At 44.2% G+C, this 27,690-nt stretch overlaps 1 protein-coding gene across 4 annotated transcripts in view; it reads right to left on the reverse strand.

Annotated features, from left to right (window-relative positions):
- GNAS (GNAS complex locus) overlaps nucleotides 1-27,690 on the reverse strand; it is a 788,088-nt gene that overhangs the window by 98,626 nt on the left and 661,772 nt on the right. For all 4 annotated transcript variants that reach the window (XM_069243430.1, XM_069243431.1, XM_069243433.1 and 1 more), the window contains one exon: nucleotides 12,150-12,204. In XM_069243430.1, the coding sequence (XP_069099531.1) occupies nucleotides 12,150-12,204 (55 nt within the window). The remainder of the gene's footprint in view (nucleotides 1-12,149; nucleotides 12,205-27,690) is intronic.

A 27,690-nucleotide genomic window follows, 5' to 3' on the forward strand; every position in this document is an offset into this window, starting at 1 on the left:
GAAGAGTTACAGGGCAGACAGGCAGAGAGGGAATACCAATTGAAGCTGGAGAAGCTCAAGATGGAGAGGGAGACGGAAGAGAGAAAGATGGCCATTGAGGAAAAGAAGATACTGCTGGCTCATTAGTTTAGCCTGAGGGAGCTAGATCAGATGAGCCAGTCTTGTAGAGATGGTGGCAGCAATATCACAGTGCAGCCTGCGGAGGGTGCACATTCCTAAAGATCTTGTGCAGGATTACAAAAGGGAGGATGCCAGTCTTGTGGTTCAAGGGGTATGAATCGGCTCTCCGTATCTGGTCCCTGAAGCTCATTGGGGGCAGGACTGTGGAAGCACTTTGAGGTAGAGGGGAGGGATACTCTGACATCCTTAGGGGATCCTCAGGGACTTACCTACTCCATCATGAAGGAAGCCCTACCCACAAGGTATGGTCTGACCCCTGAGCAGTTTAAGGAAAAGTTCAGGTCCTATGAGAGGAAGGAATCTCAAACATGGTTGGAATGTGTTGATTCATTCTGCAGGTCACTGGATGGTTGGGAGAAGGGCAGTAAGGTGACAACGTATGAGGGGCTTTACAATTTGATTGCTTGGGAACACTTGTACAGTTAATGTTTTCCAGAGCTGCACCAGCACCTAATTGACAGCAAGCTGACTGACCCCAGCAAGCTTATGCAGGAAGCAGACCGCTGGGAGCGCACCAGGGTCCAGAAGAGGTATGGGAGGGGCCACGACAAGGGTGGGCAGGGTCCCTCTCAGAAGAAAGGGGGGGGGGGGGTAAGGGTAAACAGGGGGAGTTTTGTAAAGGGCCCCAACCTATTTCCCAGGGTAACGATTCCCAACCAGAAGCCATGGTTCTCCAAAGGGAGACTTGTGGAAGGGGGTCCCCCACGTAAGTGTTATGCATGTGACCAGGGGGGTCATGTGAGTGGGGGACCCCAAATGTCTCAAGAGTACAACGGCACCCACTGGTGCGCAGTCGCAGGATTTGGCTAGTGTAGCCCTTGGGGAGGAGTTGGTTCCAGGTGGGTGGGAGCCAGCTGGATGACCCTTGTCTCACTAGGGGACAGTGAGATGGTCCAGAGAAACCTAGTGCCTGAAAACACTAAGAAGTTCAGGCTGTGGGTGACCATCAAAGGACAGAGGGTGGAGGCTCTGAGAGACACAGGAGCCAGTGTGACTACAGTGAGGAGTCATCTGGTGTCAGATCCCCGGGTACTTCACCAAGCAGTTGCAGTGGACAACTCAGAGCGCCTGTGCGGAGTGACGCAGGTTCCCTTTGAATGGGTAGGGGCCTCAGGTTCCTTGAAGGTAGCTGTGAGTCCAACCATGCCTGTAGCTTGTTTGCTTGGCAAAACCTGGAGGATTCCCCTTGGAAAGAGGTGGAACACAGGTCACACTTGGAGATGTTGGGTCTGCCTGTGTGGGCATGCGCATCCACCAGGTCAATGGCAGCCCGTCAGGGTGGTCAAGAGCCCCTGGAGCCTGAAACAGTGACCCAGGGGACTGCCAAAAAGAGGAAGGGCAGGGGGCGTGGGAAACCGGCCCCAGAAGTTCCCACGGTCTGGGAGGAGGCGGATCCTGAGGGTGACGCCCCGGAGCCTACAGGGGAACAGGTGGCTGAACTGGGGGAGGTCCCTGAGCTGTCACAGTAGCAGCAGGAAGAGGGACCCACCAGGGAGGCATTATGCGAGGCACAGAAGACATGCCCTACTCTAGAGGGTTTGCAGCAGCAGGCTGCAGACCAGGCGGCTGGTAAGGAGCCAGGATCTCACATGATCTACTGGGAGGACGGCCTCCTGTATATTGAGCCTAAGGTTCCTCAGCCTGGGTCTGCCCGTGTGCTGGTGGTACCCCAGTGCTTCAGGGCATTCCTCCTGGGGTTGGCTCATGATCTGCCTTCAGCAGGACATTTGAGGCAGGACAAGACCTTTGAATGGCTTGTCACCCACTTCTACTGGCCCCTAATGCGCAGGCACTCAGATGCTCATTGTAGGTCTTGCCAAAGTTGTCAGAGTGTGTGTGTGTGTGTGGGGGGGGGGAATGTAAGGCTCCCCTCCAGCTTTTTCCTGTAGTTAGTACCCCCTTTGAAAGGGTTGGCATTGACATTGTGGGGCCTCTGGATCCCAAGACAGCCATGGGCAACAGGTTCATCCTGGTCTTGGTGGACCATGCCACCCGGTACCCAGCAGCCATTCCTCTGAGGTCAATCACTTCCCCTGTGGTGGGTCACGCATTGATGGGGGTTTTTACCCGCATGGGGTTTCCCAAGGAACTGGTATCTGATAGGGGTACCAACTTCATATCTACTTATGTGAAGTCTCTGTGGCAGGTGTATGGGATAACGTATAAGTTCACCACACCTTACCACCCCCAAAGCAATGGTTTGGTTGTGAGATTCAACCGCACCTTGAAGGGCATGATAATGGGCCTGTCAAAGCCCTTGAGGCGGAAGAGGGACGTCCTCTTGCCATGCCTTCTGTTCGCTTACAGGGAGGTGCCTCAAAAGGGACTTACCTTTAGTCCTTTTGAGCACCTCTATGGACACCCTGTGAGGGGACCTTTAGATCTGGTGAAGGAGGCTTTGGAAAAAGCTCCTAGTAAACCACCCCAGGATGTATTCAGTTACATGCTGGCTCTGAGAAACCAGACTGCCCGCAGCAGGGGTCTCGCACAGAAGAACCTAGAAGCAAACCAGGAGGATATGAAACGCTGGTATGACCAGAATGCCACTCTGGTCGAGTTTCAACCTGGTCAGAAAGTGTGGGTGATGGCACCAGTAATGCCTAGAGTGCTCCAGGACAAATGTACTGGGCCATTTGAGGTGGTGGAGCGCAAGAGTGAAGTCACCTACCTGGTGGACTTGCAGACTCCCAGGAACCCTTTGAGTGCACGTGAACCGGCTCAAGCCACACTTTGTGCGGACTAAATTGTACATGCTCCTAGCGACAGATGACGGTGTGGAGGAGGAAAGTGTGCCTCTTCCTGACCTCCTGTCTGCAGGAGAGAAATATAGGTCTGTGGAGGGAGTAAACCTCTCCCTGACACCAGGTGCTGAGACAGTTCGCCTCACTGTTCTCCTTGGTTCCCGGGGTCACACACTTGTGCACACATAATGTGGACACTGGGGACAGTACACCCATTAAAAAAAATGTTTACAGGGTGACCGACAAGGTCATGGCTAGCATCAAGGATGAGGTATCCAAGATGTTAACCCTAGGAGTTATTGGCCATTCCAGCAGTCCCTAGGCCAGTGCTGCCCCTGGTGCCACTCCAGAACACCGGTTCTGCATGGACTACCGGGGACTCAATGCAGTCAATAAGACTGATGCGCACCCCATCTGCCGAGCTGATGAGCTCATAGATTGGTTGGGAGCTGCCAAATACCTCAGCATGCTTGATTTAACGTCTGGGTACTGGTAAATTGCCTTAACTGAGGGGGCCAAGGAGAGGTCAGCATTTTCTACCCCAGATGGGCACTCTCAGTTTAAAGTGGGATGAAAAATGCCCCTGCCACCTTTCAGAGGTTGGTCAACCAGGTTTTGGCTGGGCTGGATGAATTTAGTGTCAACTACCTGGTTGACATTGCCGTCTTTAGTTCCACATTGGAGGAACATTTGCAACACCGCTGCAAAGTGCTGAAGGCCCTGCAAAAGGCAGGCCTCACTATTAAGGCATGCAAGTGCCAAATAGGGCAGGGTTCTGTGGTGTATTTGGGACACCAGGTGGGGAGTGGCCAGGTGGCACCCCTACAGCCAAAGATTGATACCATTCTGGCTTGGGAGCCTCCCAAGACCCAGACTGAGGTGAGAGCCTTTTGAGACCTCACTGGCTACTACAGGAGGTTTGTCAAGGTGTATGGCAATATTGTTACCCCCTTGACTGAATTGACTTCCAAGAAGCAACCAAAGAAGGTTATCTGGACAGAGGCTTGCCAGTCCGCTTTTGATGTCCTGATGGCTGCCATGTGCACAGCACCCGTGCTGAAGGCAAATGACTATTCCAAGGATTTTGTTGTGCAAACAGACGCCTCAGAGCATGGTATAGGAGCAGTACTCTCACAGCTTAATGAAGAGGGCCTGCATCAACTTGTAGCCTTCATTAGCAGGAAGTTACTTCCCAGGGAATGCAGGTGGAGTGCCTAGCTTTTGCTGTGGTCTGGGCAATGAAGAAGCTAAGACCCTACTTGTTTGGGACTCACTTCTGGGTTCAGACCGACAACAGGCCCCTCAGATGGTTAATGCAGATGAGGGGTGAGAATCCAAAACTGCTGAGGTGATCCATTTCCCTACAGGGGGATGGACTTTACGGTGGAACATCACCCTGGCACAGAACACGCCAATGCTGATGGTCTGTCCAGATTCTTCCGCCTTAGTGATGAGAACTCCCATGATGTTTGGTAGTTGCTCCCCACTTTCAGCTGCGGGGTGGGGGGTTGTGTGACACGTGTTAGACTTGGCATCCTTGGTGTGGTCTTCCCTAACTTTTTGCCTCTGTTTCCCAGGTTGTTGATGTGTGCTGGACTCTGTTTTTGTTGCTAAAGTGCAAGTGCTCCTATGTAAAATGTATGTGAAACTGAATTTCCATGATTGGCATATTTGATTTACTTGTAAGTCCCTAGTACAGTGCACTAGAGGTGCCCAGGGCCTGTAAATCAAATGCTACTAGTGGGCCTGCAGCACTGGTTGTGCCACCCACATTAGTAGCCCGGTAAACATGGCTCAGACCTGCCACTACACTGTTTGTGTGTGCAGTTTTAAACTGCCAATTCGACTTGGCAAGTGTTTCCACTTGCCAGGCCTAAACCTTCCTTTTTCTTACATGTCAGACACCCCTAAAGTAGGCCATAGGTAGCCCCATGGGCAGGGTGCAGTGTATGTTTAAAGTAGGACATATACTAATGTGTTTTATATGTCCTGACAGTGAATACTGCCAAATTAGTTTTTCACTGTTGCAAGGCCTATGTCTCTCATAGGTTAAGTGTAGAGTCCCTTTGGGAGCAGATGGACATATGGAGTTTGGGGTCTCTGAACTCACAATTTAAATAAACATCTTCTAGTAAAGTTGGTTTTGAGATTGTGTTTTTGAAAATGCCACTTTTAGAAAGTAGGCATTTTTTTGCTTAAACCATTCTGGTACTCTGCCTGTTTGTGGATTCCCTGTCTGGGTCAGTTTGACAGTTGGGCTGTTTCCACCGCTCTCTAGACAGTGACATAAAGGGATCACTGAGTAAGAGCAAGGGTCCTTGCTTGGACAGGGGGAACCTGACTGCCAATCAAAGACCCCATTTCTAACAGGACCCAGACGCAGACTCTGAAGGCGGAGGCCCAGAGCGTCGACAGTCTTTCTGCGTAGCGGGTCCGAGCGATGGGGTGAAGTTGAAGAACATTTGGCCTTCTTTGATTTATTTTTCTTGTGACCCTATCATCCCAAGGACTTAGAAAAAGAGTAGTAGTGATGACTCCGTGAGTGATCTCGTGACCTTCCTCTCGAGCGAGACCGGGAGCGACGCAGAGTCGGGTGCTGGGCCGCCATGAGCTTCAGGGACCGCTTCCTCAAAGCCTTCAGGTTTATGGCCCAACAATCAGCGCACAACTTTGGGTCTGGGTTGTGCTCGTGCTCCTGACACCAAAGGCAGACGAGATGCGGATCCGTCACCGACATCATTCAATGACTGGAGTCGCAGGGTTTAAAATCTGTCTTACGGGACATCCCTTGACAAATCCAAAACTTGGCATAAACTATTCAACAAAAGTGTTGCTGTTAGTCAAAAAATGACTAGGGCTAACTCTTCTCTCGGATCTGCGAGTAGGGTGGCGCGGAAAGTGAAGAGCTGACAGCGCGCCGAGGCGGTGCCTATATACGACCGTGATGTTACCACAACGATCACGGTGCCACCGACGAGACGACCGATGCCACCTGATGGTGCGCAGGGAAGAAAAATCTCGAGATCTAGTCTGACACCTGGGGGAAATTCTAAGGTACGAAATCTGCCACTAGAAATCTCTATCAGATCTTTATTTCACTTGTTCCCTTTCCAAACGACTGAAGGTTTGTCTCTACATGGCCCCTGACCGTTCAGAGATTTGCCATTGGTGGCACCCGACTTTATGGTCCAATCATGTGCTTCCACGAGGTCCGGGAAAAAAAGGTTTTGTTATTATCTGCCACCTCCAAGGTGGCTGAGAACCACACTTACAGCTGCATGAGGCCTTTAATGTTGACAAAGGAATGTCTTTTTGCTTCATGTGGCACTGTGTAATCAGTGAATGGGAATGCCTTTTAATTGTTGACCTATGTGGGCCCTGAAGTCCTAGACCAGTGGTTCCCAACCTTTTGACTTCTGTGGACCCCCACTGTATAATTACTGGAACCCGGGGACCTCCACTGAATCATTATTGGAACACAAGGACCCCCACTGAGTCCTTACTGATAGCTGGGGGGCCAATCTGTTAATATTATTTAATTTTCCAAGCAATCGGGGACCCCCTGAGGGGGCTCCGCGGACCCCCAGGGGTCCCCGGACCACAGGTTGGGACCCACTGTCCTAGACTGCTGAGGCATCAAGTCGGGACAGATGAATAATTGTCACAACTGATTACGGCAGAGTCTGAGGAAGCAGCCTCACTGCTAGTACTCTACAGGCTCGCTCAGCAATAAAGAATGGGGACAATCCCTTCGGTGCCACCTTCATTTTAGGCCAGTCTTCCAGAAAGGCTGCCATTTCTGAGCCTATGACCCTCTCCTGCATCCCAACTATTCTGAAATTGCTGAGGTCGGACCACCCATCCACATCTTTGGCTTTCCAATCTAGGAGCTTGGCGTAAAGTTGTAGATCTTTTACTTGTTTGTGGACTCATTGAAAAATCGGGCTGCATTTCTGTTAGTCGTTTTCATATGTGCTGGTCTTCACAGTCTGATTCTGGCATGCTCTCCAAGGATTCAAGTCTGACACTTAATTATTAACAAGCATTTATAAAGGGCACTGTTCACCTCACAGGTATCGTGGTGCACACAATCTGCTGTCACACATGGAAACTAGCACAAACCGTACCTATTATTTACCCCCGAACCCAACTTCGTCTAAGGGAAGAGCCACGTTTTTATGTTCCCTCCTAAAGCTGTACATATGTTCCTCCCTTCTGAGAAAATGTGGCACTTTATTCCATAGCTGAGTGGCAATCAACTGGAAAGACCTAACTTTCTTGGAGTTTGGTACACATACCCAATTTGTTTACGCCAAGCACAGCTGGCCCTGTGGCCTATAACAACAAAACTTTTTCCTCATAGCGTCAGTCATACATCCAATGAAGTGAGAGTAAGCCTGCTGTTTTTAAATTTTCCACTGAGAAATTCAAACGTCACCCACCTAATGACAACTGTTCAAGGAATTAACTTCTTGAAACAGCTGGTTCACAATTAGACCCTCTCTTTTAGAGAAATTCAAATTCAATACATTTACTAGATATAGACTTATGATTTTCTTAAGCTGAAGTCTAGTATCGCTAAGGTTAACCTCCCTTAGTATACTTATTTCCGTTTTTAATAAATCATGCCATCAAACCACCAAGTTTTAGCTTTTATTAAAATCTAAGTTTACACAACAGACTGCCCTAAATAGTGGAACTGCGGTGAGGCAATTGGTGATTTACCACACCGGCTCCTTTACTGCAGTTCTATCTCTGGTTTTTGGGACAACATTTTTTACTTTATAAGATCCCATTTTGAAATTCCAATTACGTAGAGAATTTTCTTCTCTTATTAGAGGCTTTCTTGACCCTCAAATTTAAGAGAACGGATACCTCCCTATTATTACTAGATATATTCTGCTATGACCTGTAAATATGTGCTTTCTAGCTGAAAAATACCTCTTCGACCTCTTTAAATCTTGGTTGAACTGGGTATCTTTTTTAATAAGTGCAGATAATACTTCCCCACAAAGCTCACCTTGGAAAACTAAATCTAGAACTCTTTGGAAAACTTTATATGAGTACTTTGCTATTTCCAAACCCCGTGACTCACTATCACATTTACATTAATAGATTATGTTGCTCTTATGTGTTACACTCGTACAATACCCTATTTCAATATCATTGCTTTGTCAAGTCTATGATTTGATTGCAATTTATGTGCTTTAATTACTTTCCAGTTTTTCATGTAGGTTTTTTTCTGTTGCGCTTTTTGAAGGGCACACTTTCAAATGTATATTTTTATGACTCACATTTAATTTATTCATGCTCTGTAATCCTGATACTTGTATTTTTTTTCTTATGTCAGTTTCCTTTCTATTGCTACAAAACTAAATAAAAATTGTTTGACATAAAAAAAAAAAGATCACAGCACATATGTACGCAAAACCATAAAAAACGACCTCTCCTATCTTCATGCCTTTCGTGCAGCTCCGTCCAACATTTCTTGCTGCAGCAGAAAGCAAAAAAATGGATATTGGACTTAAAATGGGAAATGCTACTTTAAGTTCACTACAAAGCAGTCTGTCCCACCCCTTCACCGGTTAGCCCAAAAATCTGAAATGAAGAATCTGAGTAAAATGAACCAAGTGACTGTCAAATTATGTGCAGCTTTGTCGCACAACTTCAAACTTAAAAAAAAAAAACTTTAAAAAAACAAATAGTCGCCTAGCCTCTTTGGCTCCTTCATGAAATGTTTTACACTGACCTATCAAGCCAGGACCAAGCAAAATAAATAAATGATGTGTGGTGTTCAAATGTGTCAATTCCCATAAGAGGTTTTGCTCTCCAACACAGAATAAAACAGTTACATGGAATTACACCAAATTTGCCACAAAGATAGAACAGTGCTCAAAAAGCATGCTTGATATTTTGTGCAACTCTATCAAGGACTGGGAAAAATTAGTGGTTAAAAAGGTCAGCTGGAAGCACAAAAGGGCTAAACGTTAAGAAATATCTGGTACTGTGGAGAGTCTGCGGATCGAGAGTCTAGAAAAAAAAGAGGACGATTGGGCTCGTAAGGAGATAGGGAGAGGACCCACTGATCCCTTGTCAATTTGGGAGGCTGGAGGGGCAAAAGGCCTTCCCATCCCATGCAGTCATGTGCATGGGAAACTTACAGTGATTACTCATTTTGGTGATTATAATGGGTATACTGTAAGCAGTGGAGACAAGTATGGCTGTGCATGGCAAAGGTCCCATGGTGCATGGTTTACCTACGAGTAAGGATATTTTTGCAAGCAGTGCTGCTTCGTAAACGAGGTAAAGGCTGAGAACACCTGGTGTGGGTTGCAAAGGCACTTTTGAAAGTTGATTCTGCATGAATGCCAAAGCTTTTAACCAAAAACCTGAGAAAAGTCCTAGTTAGTTCACAAAAGATTATCCATCTATACGCATCTGGCCACAGGTCCCTGTAAAAAAGTTGTCATTCCGAGCTATAAACAAATTATATGATATGTTAAGTGAAGGATTATCCGGTGTTCATGTTTTGATGTGAAACTTCCCTGACGTTTGCAATTGTACACTGTTCAAGAATGTAAAACGTAAGGGTGACTACTGACAAATGTTTGAACTCCATGTGTAATTTTCAGCATAGATCTAGGTAGTATGTCATTCTGCTGATCCCAGCAAGGTGTGTAGTAAATTTTACAAAATGTAGTGTTGTACATTGCTCCTTGCTTAAAGTGGCTTATCACTGACTAATGGATACTTATCCACTTTTTAACTGTAAATTATACTCGTGACTTGTTTTGTTGGGTGTTCTAACTAAGGTGAATTAATAACGAACATTTTTTTGATGGTAGCCAAAATTTAGACTTTAAAAGGCAGATGAACCCATTAAAATCTACAGAGGCCATTTGTTTCTTAGGCAAGTGAATACAAGCAATAAGACGACATCCACTAAATGTAGGTGAGCTGACATACATGTAATATTCTGCACAATACCAAGTAATGTTCACTTTTTTTATTTTTAAGAGTGGTCTTTTTTTTAACTTGTTGAAATAATCACAGGACACAAAAGGTCAAAGGTGAAGAAGCAGAATTTTTCATTATCAGGCCCTTTTTCACAGAGGCAATCCAGCAGTGAGTACTTTAACTCCTTTTCTAGGTTATTACTTGAAGTTGTATGAAACAAATACGCTTTCTATTTTAAGGACACTCCATGGTTGAATTTACTGGAAGCCCATTTAATAAGTGAATCTCAACTAGCAGAGAACCCCATGCAGCACAGCTGGAGAGTTCCAGATGCGCACTACACAGTCATCCCATTATTGATAGTGACTTTTCCACCTGCATCTCCATCTTTGAGGTCATGTTGCCATGAGCCCTGTCATTAATATCCTGATTGGTTGTGGCATGTACTAGTCCCGAACTAAGTAATCTCAAAAGGGAGGGTTGAGCACATTGGCCAATTGGGGGGCACGTACTGACAGACAGATTTCATACTGTTTGTGGTTAGTGAGATAAGTCATTCATCACAGAATACAGAGATGGTAAAAAAAAATATGAAGATTCTTGAAAAAGATTATAGTGCTGGTTCTTTAGATGAATGTTTGAGGACAATGCCCTTGTTGGAAAAAAAAAATGTTCTCTTCCTCAGTTGGAAAGATTATTTTCCTCTTCCTCATCATCAAGGATGGGTCTGGACAGATGTGCACTCAAGTAATAGAGCCCGTATTCTCTATTTTAATATGTACCTTGTCAATAATCTGTAGAAATCTATTGGTATTGTAATTGTGAAAAATATATATATCTGTTTATCAACCCTGTACGTGTGATTGTGAAGATAACATCATGGAATCCGTGAAATGGCCAATGTAGACTGCTTTAAGGAAATGGAAGATGTTTCTTTGCAGACATCATAGTCGTCTTAGTCTTTGCTGCTGAGAGATGTGGATGACTGTCCTTAATGACGGTGGTACCCTCAAGCATTATCCTTGGACTATGAATTTGATGACAAAGGGTTGGTTGAAGGAGAGCTCTTAAATGAGATTATCAATGCGGGTATCCTTGTTGGAAGGGTGCTTCTCGTTGTCTGAACAGGTAATGCACTTTTTGATGAAGGTGTTCTAATCAGGGGTGCTCATTCGCCCAGCTTTCATTAATGGAGGACAGTGTAGATGAAGATGTTGACAAGCATGCCATTGTTATTGTACCAAAGGCAGATTCAGAGTTCTGGCAGCCTTAGCTGTAGCAGAAAGGAAGCACACAGGATCCAAGGAGGAAATATTATCAGTTTAGGAACAATCCTCCTTTAATCCCCTGTAGGAAAGTCTTCAACATGTTTTAAGAGGAGTGCTACTACAGGACTCCTCTCCTTTTCCAAGGACAGAATGTCTCCTAGCGCCTAAACAAGTCTACTCTTCCAGTCATTAGGTTTTACAGCAAATGACTGAAACTGAGCAGCCCTCTTTGATTCATAAACAGCAGATAAGCTAGTTGTCCTGGACCACATCCAGGTAACAGAGTCCGGGAAGATTACCAGAACTACAGCCAGGAACATAACGGAGGTCCATTAAGGAAAAATAAACTTAGGACCTCTTAAGTGGGCAACAGAGCAGGACGCAACAGATGAGAACAGTTCTCTCAAAAGGTTTTTGCTTGCAGAAATGGTTATGTAGGCCACATCTTAGCAGCATTCCTTCACACACGATGTGCGGAAGATAATCACAGTTATGGAGGAGTAGAGAGGCGAGTGGTGTCGGAGTAGCATTGAGAGCATAATGCAAGGCCAAATAAAGTTCAGTCCTAAACAATAAGCGGAACTGGCTTCTTTATTCCAATGAAGGAATGCTAATATTAAGGATTAAAGCAAAATCTGCAATGCCCCATCTAATGAGAGAGAATGATTCGCATATGTGAATATATGAAAGATTCAAATGCTGCAAAATTTAAGGAAGTCAGTAAAGTGCTGACTAAAAAAAAAAAAAAAAAAAACACCATAAATACGTACAAATGAAAAACAAAATCCAACATGTGCATTCTAACTCTTAACAGGTAATTGACATACAAGCAGCCATACGCGGGCAATAGCAAACAGGATTTATGCATGTGTATATTCAGTGGAGGCTGCCATTTCAAGCTACATAAGGAAGGGTCTAGTCACCTTGTAAGGCTACTGCACCACATTCACAAAACAAAAGAACCGCTATTAGCTTGGAATTTCTCTATAGTTAAGCTACTCACCTGGTCAGAAGGTGTGTAGTCGTTTTGCTTCACTATGTCTATCTTGTCAAGAAAACTGTGGAAGACAGAGAAAACTTATTTTAACTAACAGATCAAACATTTCAAGGTCAAATTTAGCACTAAAGGTACTAAAATATCAGTCATAAACCAGTTATAAACTTAGTTTGAGAGGCAGATCCTTGGGAGATCAAGGTCCCAGGCAATGGAGTTTTGTGAACAATTATACAACAATCAAATCAAACACACAATTAGGAGAACTGCTGGAAACGTAACTTGCCTACAACTGATTTTTATGCAGTAAAGCGGACCCAACGTGACTTATTTCCAAAACTTTCAGAGTTCAAATAACTGAAAGGAGAGAGATTGCACTTTACTAAACTCCCTAAGATGCAACTAAACAAAAATAACATTTTAAATATGCACAATTTAGGCACATCAATTATCAAAACATTTTAAAGCAAGGTCAAACGTAACGTGACGTGCCAACCAAATCTGTTTTATGTTATGTCATTCTATCACCGCTGTGAAAAATAAAAAAATAAAACTCACTAATACTGTACCAGAGTGCCAAGAGTAATCATATGAAATGAGATTACAGAATTTCAGTTACATGTATATACTGCCAACACTAGAAAGGTTAAGTGGCCTCAATAAAATCTATGCTATTTAAAGAAGTCGAGTTCCATCTCATCATATAATAATGTTCAGCTTACTGAACTTAGCTGATCACACCTCTTTATGAAGATAAAAAAATCGGCATTGCTGCAACTTTGTAAATATGGGATTTCATTAAGAATTCATGAGATGACTGAGAACTTCTGTAATAGACTTGTTTTTTGTTTTATTTAAATGTGCATGCATTCACTTTCAAACTATTATAGTCTCTGTGTTTAAACTTAATTTTTTAGTACCTCGTTTTTAAAAGAATTTTTTGCACAACAAGGCTATGGAAATACTAGCATTGTAACTTAGGAGTATCATATGGCAAGACAAAACAACTTGCTGGGTTTTGGTTATGCCGCAAAAATAGAGAACTGCACTTAATATGCAACCAACCTTTAGTCTTTTTTTTTTTTTTTTTTTTTTACTTTTCCAGATTTATGACCAAACTGGCAAACCAATGAAACTTTCACAAACAAGTAGTAATTATTTCGTAGTTAGTAATCAGCTCATGCAAAATTGTAATTTTCTGAAACAAGATAAAAAGTTCCCTGCCGGAGGTGAACTAATTAGTTCTACAATATTGAGATGTTTCCTTCAAACATTTTGAAATGATAATCGGTGGGGCACAAATAAGAAATCAAGCGTTTTCAGCCTATTTTAGAGAAACACTACCTTACGTTCATGATTTGGATTTAAAGAGCACGGGGAATGCTACTTTCCTCGGTTTGTTTTGCAATTTATTTTTGGAATAATTTAGAACGTTATACAATGCTTCTGCGGCGATTTCTTCCTGTATTTCGTGATTTAAATGTAAGTTCTGTTGAGGAAAAAATATGATTTTTGCTTATTTTCGCCATTTTGAATTAGCCTCGACTAAAATATAGGCAATGTAGTTAAAATACTAGCTAGGCGGCAACCTCGCTGACAATTCAGAATGCCTTTTTAGCAAGGAATAGTAGAAAAAAACAAGGATTCTCACATTCCATCCACTTGGAGGAGTAAAGCCAGCATGAGTGCGATTTTAAACCAAAAAATGCTTTCAATGTCGTGGCTGTAGTTCCATAAACGGCTCGAGGGCAAGCCGATGAAAGGATAGTCCCATATGGTAAAATTCAGTTTGAGGCAGTATTACAACTAATTAAAACTAAAACAATTAAAACTAATTTTTGCTTTCCTAGTCAACTGACAGATGCAACATGACACCGGGATGAGACTAGTGAATAAAGTGCCTTAAATCTTGCACTCGTTAAGCATTCTAACAGCAGGTAACAATTAATTAATAAAACGCTCAGTATGGCCAGGTTAGATGTATGTTGGCAGGGCCTGAACGGTACGCAGCGATCTTCTATAAACATGTCCGTCTATTTAAAGAGAATGGGAGCTGTTTTCTTCTAAAGTTAGTCTCAACTCGGAGCAGACACCAAACTTTCGCAGCTCTACATTACAGCAAGCTTCCAGAAATAGCTCGCAGCCGCCTTGGCCTCTAGCACGGTTGCTATGACAATGGAACCACGGTGCTATAAATAGCCTGTTAGTACCAAATCTTGTGAGAGACATCTGGAGAGGGGCCAGGCCCGCCCCAGCTCGCCTGATTCAAGTCCGCACAGGCCGTTTCAAAGGCAGCCAACCGAGCCGGTGGGTTGGGAATGTGCACTGCTTTGCCGAGGCCTGGTTTTGTCGCCTCTTCACAAGAATCTCTAAAAAGTTCCATTCTTTGTCTAAAAGAAAAACTTTGAGCTGCACTGTGTAAATTCGCACTGGCTTCTTGTTGCGCCGGTAGCATACACCGGCGAAGAGTTCTTGAACAAGGGCTACTTTTCCCCGGTCTTAAGTCCCCGACCGCCTTCAATGCGAAGCAACTATCACGAGTACAAGTGGGCTGCCTTGACGTAAGGCTGGAGGAAAAGCTTTAGGACTCTGGGCACTTTACCACTGCTGACCAGTGCTAAAGTTCAGGCGCTTTCAGTCTAAATTGTATTGGTGATTGGTTTCTCCATGATTGGCATATCTGATTTACTAGTAAGTTCCTAGTACAGTGCACCAAGTGTGGCCTGGGACTGTAAATCACATGCTACTATTGGGCCTGCAGCACTAATTGTGCCACCCAAATGAGTAGCCCTGTAAACATGTCTCAGATCTGTGACTGCAATTTCTGAGTGCAGTTTTAAACTGCCATTTCGAACCTTCCCTTTGACTACATGTAAGGCACCCCATAGGCCCAGAGCACCCCATGCGTAGGGTGCAGTATATTTAAAAGGTAGGACATTTACTAGTGTGTTTTACATGTCCTGATAGTGAAGTACTGCTACATCTATTTTTCACTACAGCAAAAACTGTCTCTCCCAGAGGGAAACATGGGGATTGCCTTGAAATACCTTTCAAGTGCAATTTCCCATTGGGAGCAGAGAGAGATGTGGGTGTGGGGTCTCTGAACTCACAACCTAAAAATACATCTTTTGGTGAAGTTGGTTTTTGGATTACACGTTCGAAAATCCTACTTTTCTTGCTTAACCATTCTGTGCCTATGCCTGACTGCTGAATACACGTCTGGGGTCAGTATGACGGTTGAGCTCTTTGTGCATTCACTCCAGGGAGTCACACAAAGGAAGCTGAGAAGTGTCCTGCATTTCCAGATGGCCCATTACCAAGCTGATGGGGCTTCCTGAGCTAGAGTGGTGGGAGGAGCCGACACACCTGAAAAGGGCTGTGCCTTCCCTCACACAAAGCAGTCTCTAACTCTGTGGAGTGGGTCAGGGGCCAGGGTAGGGTCTTGTGCACAGCAAGGACTTCTCTTTGAAGTCTGTCTACTTCAAACACAGAAATGGGTCTAAGTACTGGACCTTTGATACCACATAGTTAGAACACTTCTGAACTAGGGACATTCTGCCAGGAAGTAGAGCTGGATGCTGTAGGAGGGACTGCCACTCTACCTGTTGCTTTGTTCTGCTTTCCAAGGTTCTCCAAGGACTTGAACTGAGCTTGCCTCTTGTTAAGAAGTCTTAGGGACATCAAAGACTTAATCTGCCAGTGCCTAGGGTCTTCTATTGAGAGTCCTATCTTGTCAAGTGGTGCCAACTCCAGTCCCTGGGCCCTTGGAAATGTAAGCTGGTGACCTGAAGGAGAAAATCCACAGACGTGCCGTGGCAAAAAAAATAAATTGATGCAGCACAGGTCTCAAATCGGCAGAATCAACGTAGCACCTGTTTCACCACAGCTCTACTCACACAGCATGTCTAGATTTTCTACGCAGCATGCTTCGGCGTCAATTTCTCATCAACCCCACACTACAGTAAGGAACCGAGGCTGTGTGTCCGGAAACCAATGCATCACCTTTCCTGCGAGGAAAGAATCGAAGCATCACCTCCCCTGCCAGTAAGGGACCGACGGATTGCCTCACCTGCACAGGAAGGAACGGACGCATCGCTTTGCTTTTTTCGGCGCCTCACCTCCCCTATGGCCTGCATCATCTTTGTTTTTGACACAACCCAGGTACTTTTTGCTAAAAAGATAAAACCATTGATTCCTATGGACTAAGACTCATTTAAAACTTTAAAGAGTGCTATCTTTACTTGTATCTTTTCTGTTTTGGTCTTGTTTTACTCAGATAAGTATTGGCTAATTCTCTAAACTGGTGTGGAGACCTTTTGTAGTGGTTTCAACTGTGTTACTGTGTGTGCGTGTACAAACACTTTACACATTGCCTCTGAGATAATGGCCATAGTTTATGGACACATTATCTTGATCTCACATCGGCCAGAAATGCTCTGACTAAGCAGGGAGCTAGGTTCACGGACCACTCCAGCATTTCCACTACTGCCTCTATACAAGCGAGGCAGTCACTTCTCACTCAGTGTAACCGAATGTGTAAGCCCAGCATATTACTGCAAGACCCACAGTGCCGCCACATACTGTAGTCCCTGGAGAGCGAGGGCTACAGATGCAGCCACAGGTGCAGAACAAAAGTGATCGGACTAAAAAAAAAAAAAAAAAAAGAAATATTTAAGTTAAAATATTTCTATTTTGAAATAATTTATGTTGTAGTTCTTTACTGAAATATAAAAAAAAAGGCTAACATTAGGTTTAGCTTCAAAACTTACGTTGGCTCGCATTACTTTTAGGGCCACGTGCCTTGTCCTTGATCAGCATGAGGCGTAATCTTTGAGTTAGGTATAGATTTATCGTAAGAGTTATGCTTCGGCTCAGGACTGGGATGAATAAGGCGAGTATTGGCATTGGGTTTACTATCTATTCATTTTATTTTTATTCTTTATGCCTCTCTGGGTTACATTTCACAACATCATCAAGGGACTTGCAGATCGGTCTCTTGTCCCCAGGAAAGTCAAGAGTTCCTATACGTTCAAATGCTAGCTCCTTCACTGCCAAACACATCAAAGCCTGCATAGCTGAAATCGCCCACTGGATGAAGACCAACCATCGAAAGCTGAACACCAACAAGCCCAAATTGTTATCTTCAGGAACAGCACATTCTTGTGGAACTCTACTTGGTGGCCAACAGAGCTAGGACCGACACCCACCTCCACCAAAAACCCCATAATCAACAGCAAATTTAATGTGACCGCCCAAAGTCAATGCTGTTGGCACCTCATGCTTCCATACACTGAAGATGCTGAGGAAGATTTTCAAATGTTTCCCAAATCAGCTCACGGAAAACCTATGTCTAGGTCAACAACAAAAAAAAAACTCAGCAGAAGGCTGCAGACCATTAAGAACTTGGTGGCCAGAATCACTCTCATCCTCCCACACTCGCATCCACCACACCTGAAGGGCCTCCACTAGCTCCCCCCATTCACAAATGAGCATGTTTCAAACTCCTTACCCACACCTTCAAGACATAACATAACATTGGTCCAGCTTGCCTCAACAATTGCATCTGCTTTTACGAATCTTCCAGACTATCTATGCTCGTCCGGACTTCTATGTGCACAAATCAAAGCTATATAAAAAAAACAGATCTGGCGGCTGAGCTTTCTCCTACATTACTCCTAAAGCGTGGAAAGGCCTGCTGCTACACGTAAAAGCCTACTCCTCTCTTCTTAAGTTCCACAAGAAGCTGAAAATATCACTTTCTCAGTGCCAATATACTCTCCCAGGTGGTAGAGCACTCTACTAATCTGCATAACACAAAATTATGATTAAAAAGCAGCAGCTACACTGGCAACTAAGCAAGGGACCTGTATACAGTAACTTGCTTGTCTTAGCTTCGGACCCATTACCTATCCAAGCCCTATGTCATGTCAGAACAAATGCCACCTCAATATAGTACTCCCCTAAGCATTAAGCGGCTAACCAGCCTCAACACTCATATCTAAGCACTCATGCGAGGTATGTAATGTCCTAACCACTGCAAACAAATTTTTAGCTATTTCCATTTTAGTATTTGCTTTCAGTAATTGTTTTCAACCATTTCAGTTTTAAGTATTATGATTTACAAACCTACAAAGGAGGGGGGCCTGAAGATACTTCAATATGGCTATTCTCCCCAGGAGACCCCTCACTTGTGAAAAGTTCTCCCATAAAGGAAGAAACTATTGCTCACAAAGTGTCTTTCTAAATCTAGGTCAGATATACAATTAAACTAAGATCAATTTTCACTCACTGAAATACCTTAGCACAGTAATGTACAACATCTGTCACTCTCAATCCATAGATTTCAGACAATGCCACACTATTCCAGTTCTAAATGTCTTAACCATTCTTCATGCATAAACAAGTTCTGTTTAAAACTGGTTCCCGGTCCTATCCTCCAGAAAGTGTGCACACACCCAATGCCATGATTCCAAAATAAACTAATCTTGCATATACTTTCTACCTTAGGATACAACAACTATAACTGAAAGAAAACAGACATCTGATTTACAGTTGAGCATTTGTTAAACACAATTGAACAGCTTTGTGTAACATCTCCTTCTTTACCACACACTGCATCTAATAGGATTGCACGTTACATGCGCATCTTCGGTCAAGTACATTCTATGAACACTGAACATCAAGCTTACTCCAACTCAATAGACGGAAGCCTCCAGTTCATGTTCCAGCTCTATCCAAGCAACGCAAGAGGATCCAAAAAAAGACCCACTTGATCATGTAATTATTGCTTGAATACTACTTACGTCTCTGCAATAGGACTGTAACATCCAGGTGTCCATAATCTGAAAATAAACTATACTGACATTATAAGTGATATGGGACTACCCCAGTTCAGGCCGAGTTTCAAACTAAGTGGTACACACCTTAATTGTTCATAACTGCCTCACAGTATTAATCTTTCACCCATCACTCTGCCAGGAGCATCAATTCAAGTTCATTTGTCACTGGGAAACCGGGGAGAGTGCTACAAGTACCTAGTTGCTCCTGCAAACTTCTCGATCACTCCTGCCAAGGCAATAACTTGATGCTATCTAGTGACTATCCAGTGTTGTCTACACTTGCCGCTCACCAGGTCCATACACCGAGCAGGACTGATAACAAAATCTAGGAAGCAAGTCATTGGTAGATTGTGAGAAAATGTAGCGGACTTGCTAGAATAAGCCTTATATCCAAAACGTCCACCTTATTTGGCTCAAAAGAATACTTCTGAAGGATAAAGGAGAGACCACTAAATATATTCAAATTCCTTCTGATTGTAAAATATGCATTAACCTTAGGGACACATTGCAAATATACCATTGCCCTATGGAGCTTTGTCATGATGTCCCATGTTTATGTGCTGCAAATGTAACTTTCTTAGGCCAAGGAAACCATTTTAAGTCACAGAACAACTTTAAAATGCCTGCTCACAACCATAAAGTGCCTAGCTGAAGGGTTTCTGCTCCCCAGGCTATCCACATATTTCTCTACATCCAAATCCTACCCCTTTCACCTTCAAACATATGAAAAAAGCAACAGACCCACTAGCCTCTAACCAAGCAAGGGACATTTATACAGTAACTCATTCATCTTAGCTCTAGGCTCATCCTGTTCCTAAATATTATCAGAAGGAATGGCATCTCAATATAGTCCTCCCATAAGCATCCTAATCAGTGGGCAACTGGATAGGAGGCTAACTAGTCTAAAAACAAAAACAAAAAACAACACCTCTTTGCACCTTTGCACTCATGCAAGGCATGTCATGCTCCTTCTTAAAAAGGGAACAGACAGTACACCAGCACACCTCCAACATATCCAGTAACAAAATATTTACTCCACAAACAGTAATGCACACACTGACAAATACATTAATCTCACCCCCCCATAAGTTAGGGTTCAGGAGGAGGCTCAGTGAAAGGAAGCAGCAATCTATCACCGTGAAACGCAAGGAGAAACACCCATACATCATATGCTGTACCACACACTTCAGAGCGTGATAGACAACCAAGGTGGCTTGGATCACTTCTCAAAAACTGAAAAGGGGTGGCACGGGTCTCTGAATTGTCACCCGTGTTTTGAATACTTACAGCCAAGAGGCTCGCTTCAATGGTCTGTTGGTGGGGGGAAAAAAACAGTTGACTGTAAACATCCCAATTTCCAAGGAAGACTAACCTGCCTGCCTATTCCAAACAATTATCGAACATGCCTATGGCTGATGTCTACTATTATGAGCTCACACTAAATAAAACAGTAGTGAAAATAATAGCTGTGTCTCTAGAACTAAATATCTTCCTTTTTCCTCATCAAATACCCCAGCAACTAACTGCACATGGGTTATATGTAAGAAATCAGATTATTATTTGGGGTGGTTGAATAATCACCTCAAGAAACATGTCAGGAGGAACCCTGAAAGTCACCAACTTAACCAGAGCACAACCACTTAGAAGCTATGGCACAGAGTAGACCGCGTTAACCCAGGACAATGTCTAAAGTATATATGCACTACCAAACAGTAATACAGTTAAAAACAAAAACAATAAAAATACCTAACTAGATTTGAAAAAGAGTAAAATGTAATAAATAAAATTACCACAAATAATGGATACCGGAAATACACGTTTTAAACTATTTAAGAATAGCACTAAAAATACATATCACAAATGGCCACAGTATATTGGGACCTAGGTGTAATTTGAGGCTGAAGAGATGGAGCGTGGGTCTGATAGACCAACAGGGTTTGTCATGGCCAAAGATTTTACCTTCTGACTTAGTCCTTTAAATCCTAAACTATCATAAAAGTATACTTTAAATCTATTTTTAATAGTTGTTACAGATTCAATTCCGAAGTCAGATTTTTAGTAAATATTAATGAAAAGTAACTTTTTGAAATTTACCCTTTACCAGCCTGAACTTTCAGAAGGCTAATTAACATAAGCCTCTGCCAGATTAAGCCAGTACTCAGCCTTAAATTGTGGTGGAAAGTTGTGAAATGCCTCCATGATTTAACAATAGGATGTCTTAGGTGGAAAGAAAGGTCTCCTCTGAACACAATAGAATATGTAGGGTGAGACTGTGGGCATCCGTTTTGATACAATAGTGTCATAATGCTTGTGTCAAATCCTGCTTGACAGATCTTCTGGTTCTCCATGGAATGCCTGGCACCCCTTGGAAGGAAGTGAACAGGATGTCAAGGTCATTCTTGTGGATCCACTGTCTGGTTATTGAAGGATTTTAGTCCTGCCATACGTCTGTCTCTGGATTTATTGCTGATACAGTGGGTGTCTCAAACTGGAATAAGTGTTAAATGTAAGATGATAGTAGGATTACCACAGCACTCCACATGCCCACCCCAAGCTCTCAGTGCCAAAGTTTAATGTTGCTGAAGACTTTTGCCATCCTACAAAATGCCCAAATTGGGTAGGGTTGGGCCTGGAAACGTTTACTCACCCACTACCTAGTGCCAGGCATAAATGTGTAACCTCAAGGCACCAACTTGATAACACTTGCTGGACCTGCAGAACGTTGGAAGAGGAATGGACCGGACGTCTGTGACCTGAGAAGAGCCTTGAAGAACTGGACCTGCTCTTACCCGTACCCAGGACAGAGAAGTGGACTCCAAACTTCATAATTCTGACTTGTTCAAGTTGCAGGGATACAACAATCTACAGGCAACCTTTTCCTGGAAGTACCCAAATGACCAGTGACAACTGGACCTGGAATGGACCTGGCTGTTTACCTCTGCCTGACATCCAATGACTAAGTGTCTGCCTCCCCACCACCCCCCGAGGTCCAGAGGGGATTGGGGGGGGGGGTGTTAATTATTTGTGCTAGCTGGCTCCTTTCCCGAGGTACAGCCCACCTACTTCAACATATAAAGCAAAACGGAGGATCACTGGGTGGGAGGCAACACGGACGGAGGGAAGGCAGTTGATAAGGGTAGGGGTAGGCGAGGAATAAAAAAATAAATAAAATAATCTAATGACAGCCTGGGGTGGCCGCGTCACGGCTTTAATTGCTCCTCAGAGGAAACATGGAGAGAGGGTGTCAGACAACATGGAAGGAGTAAGGGAAATCAAGAAGGAGTAAGGGAAATCAAGTGGGAGGAAAGAGAAGGGAACACAAAGGAGACAACACAGAGGGAGTAAGGGCAGCAACACAGAAGAGGGAGGAGAGAGCGGGAGAACAGAGGGAGGGAAGGACAAGACTACATGGAGGGAGGTGAGGGCAGGAGACAACTGGGTGGGAGAGAGACAACGGGGAGGGAGGGAAGCAGGGATGAACACACGTACAACAGAGGATGTGCCTGATGAGTTGCAGGCAAGCACATGGACATCGGAGGACAGAGGGCCTTCTGGGCAAGCACACAAACAACGTGTGTGTGGTGGTTCTGTGGCCAAGAAGCAGATAACAGCGGATGCTTGAAAAGGGATGGGGTAAGCAGGTGGACACGGAAGGGTCAGCAGGAGACGTGGGGAGTAACAAAGAGGATTGAGAAGTATATAAGGAAGTCCCCTGGAAAATGCACACTCTAAGAGAGTGCTTACACAAACAAACAAAAAAGGTAGCACCTGAAAAAAGTGCAGAATGGACGTGCACAAGAAATGTGTCCATGTTCCAAAGGAGGGTAAACATGAACTGAAAGGAAGGAAGACTAAGGAAGCTGACTAATAAGAATCAAACAAATGAGAGTGAAAAGGAAGCCAACCCATGCTAAGCAATCGGTGTTTCTTAAACACTCTGTAAAATACAATGTTTTGCAAGAGAGTGGATGTGCAGTCTTATGCGAGACCTAAAAAGATGGATCCACCCTTCTAAATGCTAAACCACAACTCAAGTGTTGCTCTCTTCTAGGTCACAATAGGTTACTGCTTATGGCAGGAACAGGAAAAATCTTCATGACTGAACAAACAGATCAGTTGCTTTGGTACAAAAAAGTTGGCACGTCACAGCAGCATTTATCTTTTACTCTGGCCATTTACAAAGCAAAGGTCTAGAAACAAGGGCATCTGCAGAGCTTTCTGCCATAGCAAGATAACAAATTTAAGTCTATGTGCACAGCAAAGGTAATACATGGACGTTCACAAACGTTAGAAAACAAGCATTTGCAATGCAACGGGTCTCGCCTTTGCTCGTGTTAGAGCTGATAGCGTTGTAAACTCCTAACCTGACTTTTCACTGGTAATGAAACCTATTGGCAAAAGTGCATTTATGTACGTAACCCGAAAAAGTGCAATTAACTGTGTAACAGGGCCGATATTATGTAAAGCGCTCGACTTCTGCCAAGCGAGATCGCGCTGGTAAAATAGAGAAAAAGTAGTCCACGAGCCGGACAGAAAACAGCGAGCCTCGCATGTTTTCTGTACTTGGTCAATGTGCTCGAGGAGGGCTATCCACCGGAAAAGGCATGACATGTGCATGCCTTCCACTAATGAAATCAAGCGCATTATAAAAGGCAAGCCCACAAGCCAATGACAGACACTGACGTGAAGTGAACAGGGCTCCGAGCCCTTTTTAATTACTAAAGCGTCTCGCTTAGCGAAACGCATGCGCAAGCGCATGCAACGCAGGCTCGACCCTAAAAACGGATAACAAGGATGTCCAAGCAGTGCTGTGTGGGAGGGTGTCTGGAAACGTTATTCAACAAAATAAGGGATGGATGCTGACTAAAAATATGGCCTTACTCAAGCCTGCTCCTGAATATCGCCTGTTGATATTTATGTTGCTCTCAAGAAAGCAGGGAGGTAGGCTTCTTTAAATCTGACTTATGTAGATGCCGCAAACACAAATAAATAATTAAGAAAACGAAGCACAAAACTCTGCAAACAGATTAAAAAAAGGGAGGGAGAGTAACAAAGGAATAATGTGAACAGCAGTGTTTCTCTCAATATATTTTTTATTAAACGAGATAGAAAACAAAAACTGAGCCAAAACCATCCCTGTTTGATACTGCCTCTGCAGGTAAGGACTTAAAATAGTAGCTCTGTAAATTATGGAACAAGGGAATTTTTAAGATTTGGTGAAGAAATTGCAAGAGGGGGGAAGAACAACAAATTACTTACCTTTCATAACGCTCTTTAACCGAAGATTCCTCACCCAGCCAGACTTGATCCGGAGAATTTTTGAGCATAGCCCCTTTGCACTGGTATATGGAGTAGAAGGGATCCATGTCAACCCTGTTCCGCCCCAGAAGTAATGGCGGGAGATGCATTTAAAAGCCTGCCAAGGGTGCTGATGTGAGTTTATTTCCATCTGAACCCTCGGACACAGAGCTCACAGACTAACTATCGTTGCCAGTTATTCAAATCACTTATTTGGGCCCTTTGTAGCCTTGAAATGTGGCCATCTAACATATTGAAAAGGTGGGAGGGCGTTGAGGAATCTCCGTATAGATAGAGTATCCATCAGAAAGAGCAGTGTTGAAGGTAAGCAACTTGTTTTTTGATGCATACTTCTAACCGCAGACTCTTCAATGTTAGAATAAAAGTGCTGGGTCTGTGGATTAGCTCAGATCAAAAAGAACTGCAGGACCGAACTGCCAAAAAGCCCTTCCAGAAAGACCTGGCTGCCAAAGAAGCTTTGTTTTGTGAGCATGTGCACTGATGACCATATTGCGGCCTGACAAATATTCAGGACAGCCACTCTGCCTGCCAATGCAGTGGTAGCAGCCCTGGCTAGCAGATAAAGTCTTTCTGCACTGCCTTGCCTATCTTTGAGCCACAGATCATCAAGCTTATAGTCTTCGGTGCAAATGATGTAAAACCTCAGTGATGCTGTGGTGTCCAAATGAAGGAGGATGGGTGGTATGGAGCAAAGAACATCAGAAGTGTGATGTCCGGCATGAAAGGGAGTAACAACCTGTGGAAGCAAGGCTGTTATAAAGCTCAGCACCAATTTGTCCTGAACGAAGACAGTGTAGGGAAGCTGGAATGAAAGAGCCTGAAGCTTACTAATGCAACAAGGTGAAGTTATCCCAATGATGAGGATTGTATTCGGAGTCAGAAAACCTACAAGGAAACTGTGCATCAGCTCAAGAGGGGTGCACATAGTAAAAGTAACAATCAATTTAAGATCCGGCTGAAGTATCACAGGAGAAAACAACTTCAAAAAGGACTACTGGGTCCAGTGAACACAAAAAAGACCATAAGAGCTAACAAATAACCTGTAACAATGCCCACTGGAAGTCCTTGCACGACTTAAGACAAACAACAACATGTGTGCCAGTTTGGTCTGCAATTTGTCTTTGTTGCCACAAACTTACCCCAGCAACCAGCAAAAACATTGTAGGATGCCTGGCCCCAAGGAAGACATCCACTACTTTAGGAGAGTGACTGAATGCAGTCAACTGCTGCAGCTCAGTGTCCATGCATGAAGATGTAGACCACGCATACAGGAGAGCAAGACACTGGCTTGCGTCTTTCAACAGAAGGTCCTCAGAAGCAGCACCCTAATCGGGGGACAGATATTCACGCCCATAAGTCCTGGGTACCACACTCTCCTGGCCCAATCCTGTGCCTCTGGGATGATTCTGGCCTGTCGTTTGGGAACTTCTTTAGAATTTGGGGCAGGAGAGGTAGAGGGGTTAAGGAATACAGAAGTCCTGAGCTCCACTCTAGGCTGAATTCTTCTCAGAGTGAGAGCCTTCTTGGGTACTATAGAATGCAAAAGTGCAAACATTCCATATTCTCAGCAGTGGGGAAAAGATTAAGCCAGGCTTCTCCTGCTGACGGAAGATGCCTTGCATCACCTCTGGACAGTACTGCCATTTGTGCTCTGCTAGGCGGGCAGATTGGGTTAGACAACCTTGGCATTTAAAAATACCACCGATTGATGCAAGATCAGGGAAATACCTGGACGATTCAGCTAGTCCCAGATGTGCTGGGCCTCAAGGAACAGGGCTTAGGACCCATCCTGCTCTGCTTGCTGCAGTATCCCATGGGGGAGATGTTGTCTGAGAGGACCTGACCCAACCTCCCTTTTAATGGACGGCAGTAAGGCTTTAAACACCAAGCCAAAAGCCTGCAAATCAGAACTCTGATGTCCACCTCTCCCAGATACCCTGCACAACCTGGCAGTGATCACAGTAACCACCTTTTGCTCTGGGTCAGGTAATTAGAGGGGTCTTCTGCTGGTTCACTTATTTTTAAGCAGCCTCTGCTACAGATCTTCTGCAGGGTTCCCCAAACCACAACTGAATCTGACAGGTTCCCTTTGTAGTAGGCCCACTGAAACGTCAGATACTACTGCAAAGCCCACATATGCCATCTGGCATGGTCCAAGAGCAGAATCTAGGAGGCCAAAAAGCCAAGAATTCTCAGTCACCCACAATGAGACCCAGGGCCAAAGCTGAAACATCAGGATCATAGCCTGAACGTTCAGGACTTGCTGATCCTGATGGAAGGCCCTATAACGCAAGGTATACAGGATGGCTCAAATGAAAGGAGGCTTGGCAAAGGAGTCTGGTGTGACATCAGCACATTGATACCGAACCTCAATAATGACAAGAGGGTCACTGTCGTCTAGAGAAGGTCCTCAGCGGACTATGCCACTCCCAACTATCAGATGTCGAGGTAGGGGGAAGACTGGTATTCCAGCCCTTTGGAGGTATTCTGCGACCACCACCATCACCTTCGTGAATCCAGAGGAGTACTGGTGAGGCCGAAGGGGAGCATAGCAAACTGAAAGTGCTCCTGGCTCACCTTGGACAAGTAGCGCCTGTCAGCCTGCAGGATAGATACATGGAAATAAGAGTCCTGAAAGTCCAAAATTGGAGGATGAAGGCCAAAAGTTTGGGGTAACCCTGCCAGAAGGGCAATTTCCAACAGTGGGTCATGTCTTCCCTCCAAAAATGTCTTATGCCTTTGTAAACCAATTTTTTTGATGGATACTTCTAACCACTGCTCCCTCACCCTTAGAGTATTCCCAGGTGCCAGACTGGATCTGGCGTTGTTTTCCAGCAATGCTCCTCATGCGCTGATAGTGGGCGCCATATGGTTCCAAAGTGATATACTACCACTCCAGGAGTGATGGAGCAGAGCTGCATATAAAAGCCACCCCAGAAAGGCGACACCCATTTTTAATCTTTCTCCTTGCGTTCCCTCAGATACAGATCCCTGCGAACAAATTTCTAGTGATAATATGCCAAAATTAACTTGAGACCTTGTGATGTTCAGGAATACACTTCACAAAATGGGAAGGTGAGAGGGCACTGAAGAATCTATGGTGAAATTATCCACCAGAAAGTAATCAAAGGCAAGTAACTTGTTCTCCTGATATATATTTCAGACTGCAAATTTACCACATATAAAATAGATAACCAAAGCAAACGGGGAGTGGATTCAGACTAGGGAGTAATGTAGGACCAAGCAGACCTCCCATCTGACATGATGGTCTATGGGAGTAGTATTTCATGAATGGGTTTATCAATGCCTACCTTGCATTCTGGCAAATGCCCAGGACCTTCACCATTCTTGCCAGTGCCTTCATAGTGGATTTCGCTCTGGTGGAATAAGCT

The sequence above is a fragment of the Pleurodeles waltl genome, chromosome 7, assembly GCF_031143425.1.
Source record: "Pleurodeles waltl isolate 20211129_DDA chromosome 7, aPleWal1.hap1.20221129, whole genome shotgun sequence".
NCBI lineage: Eukaryota > Metazoa > Chordata > Amphibia > Caudata > Salamandridae > Pleurodeles > Pleurodeles waltl.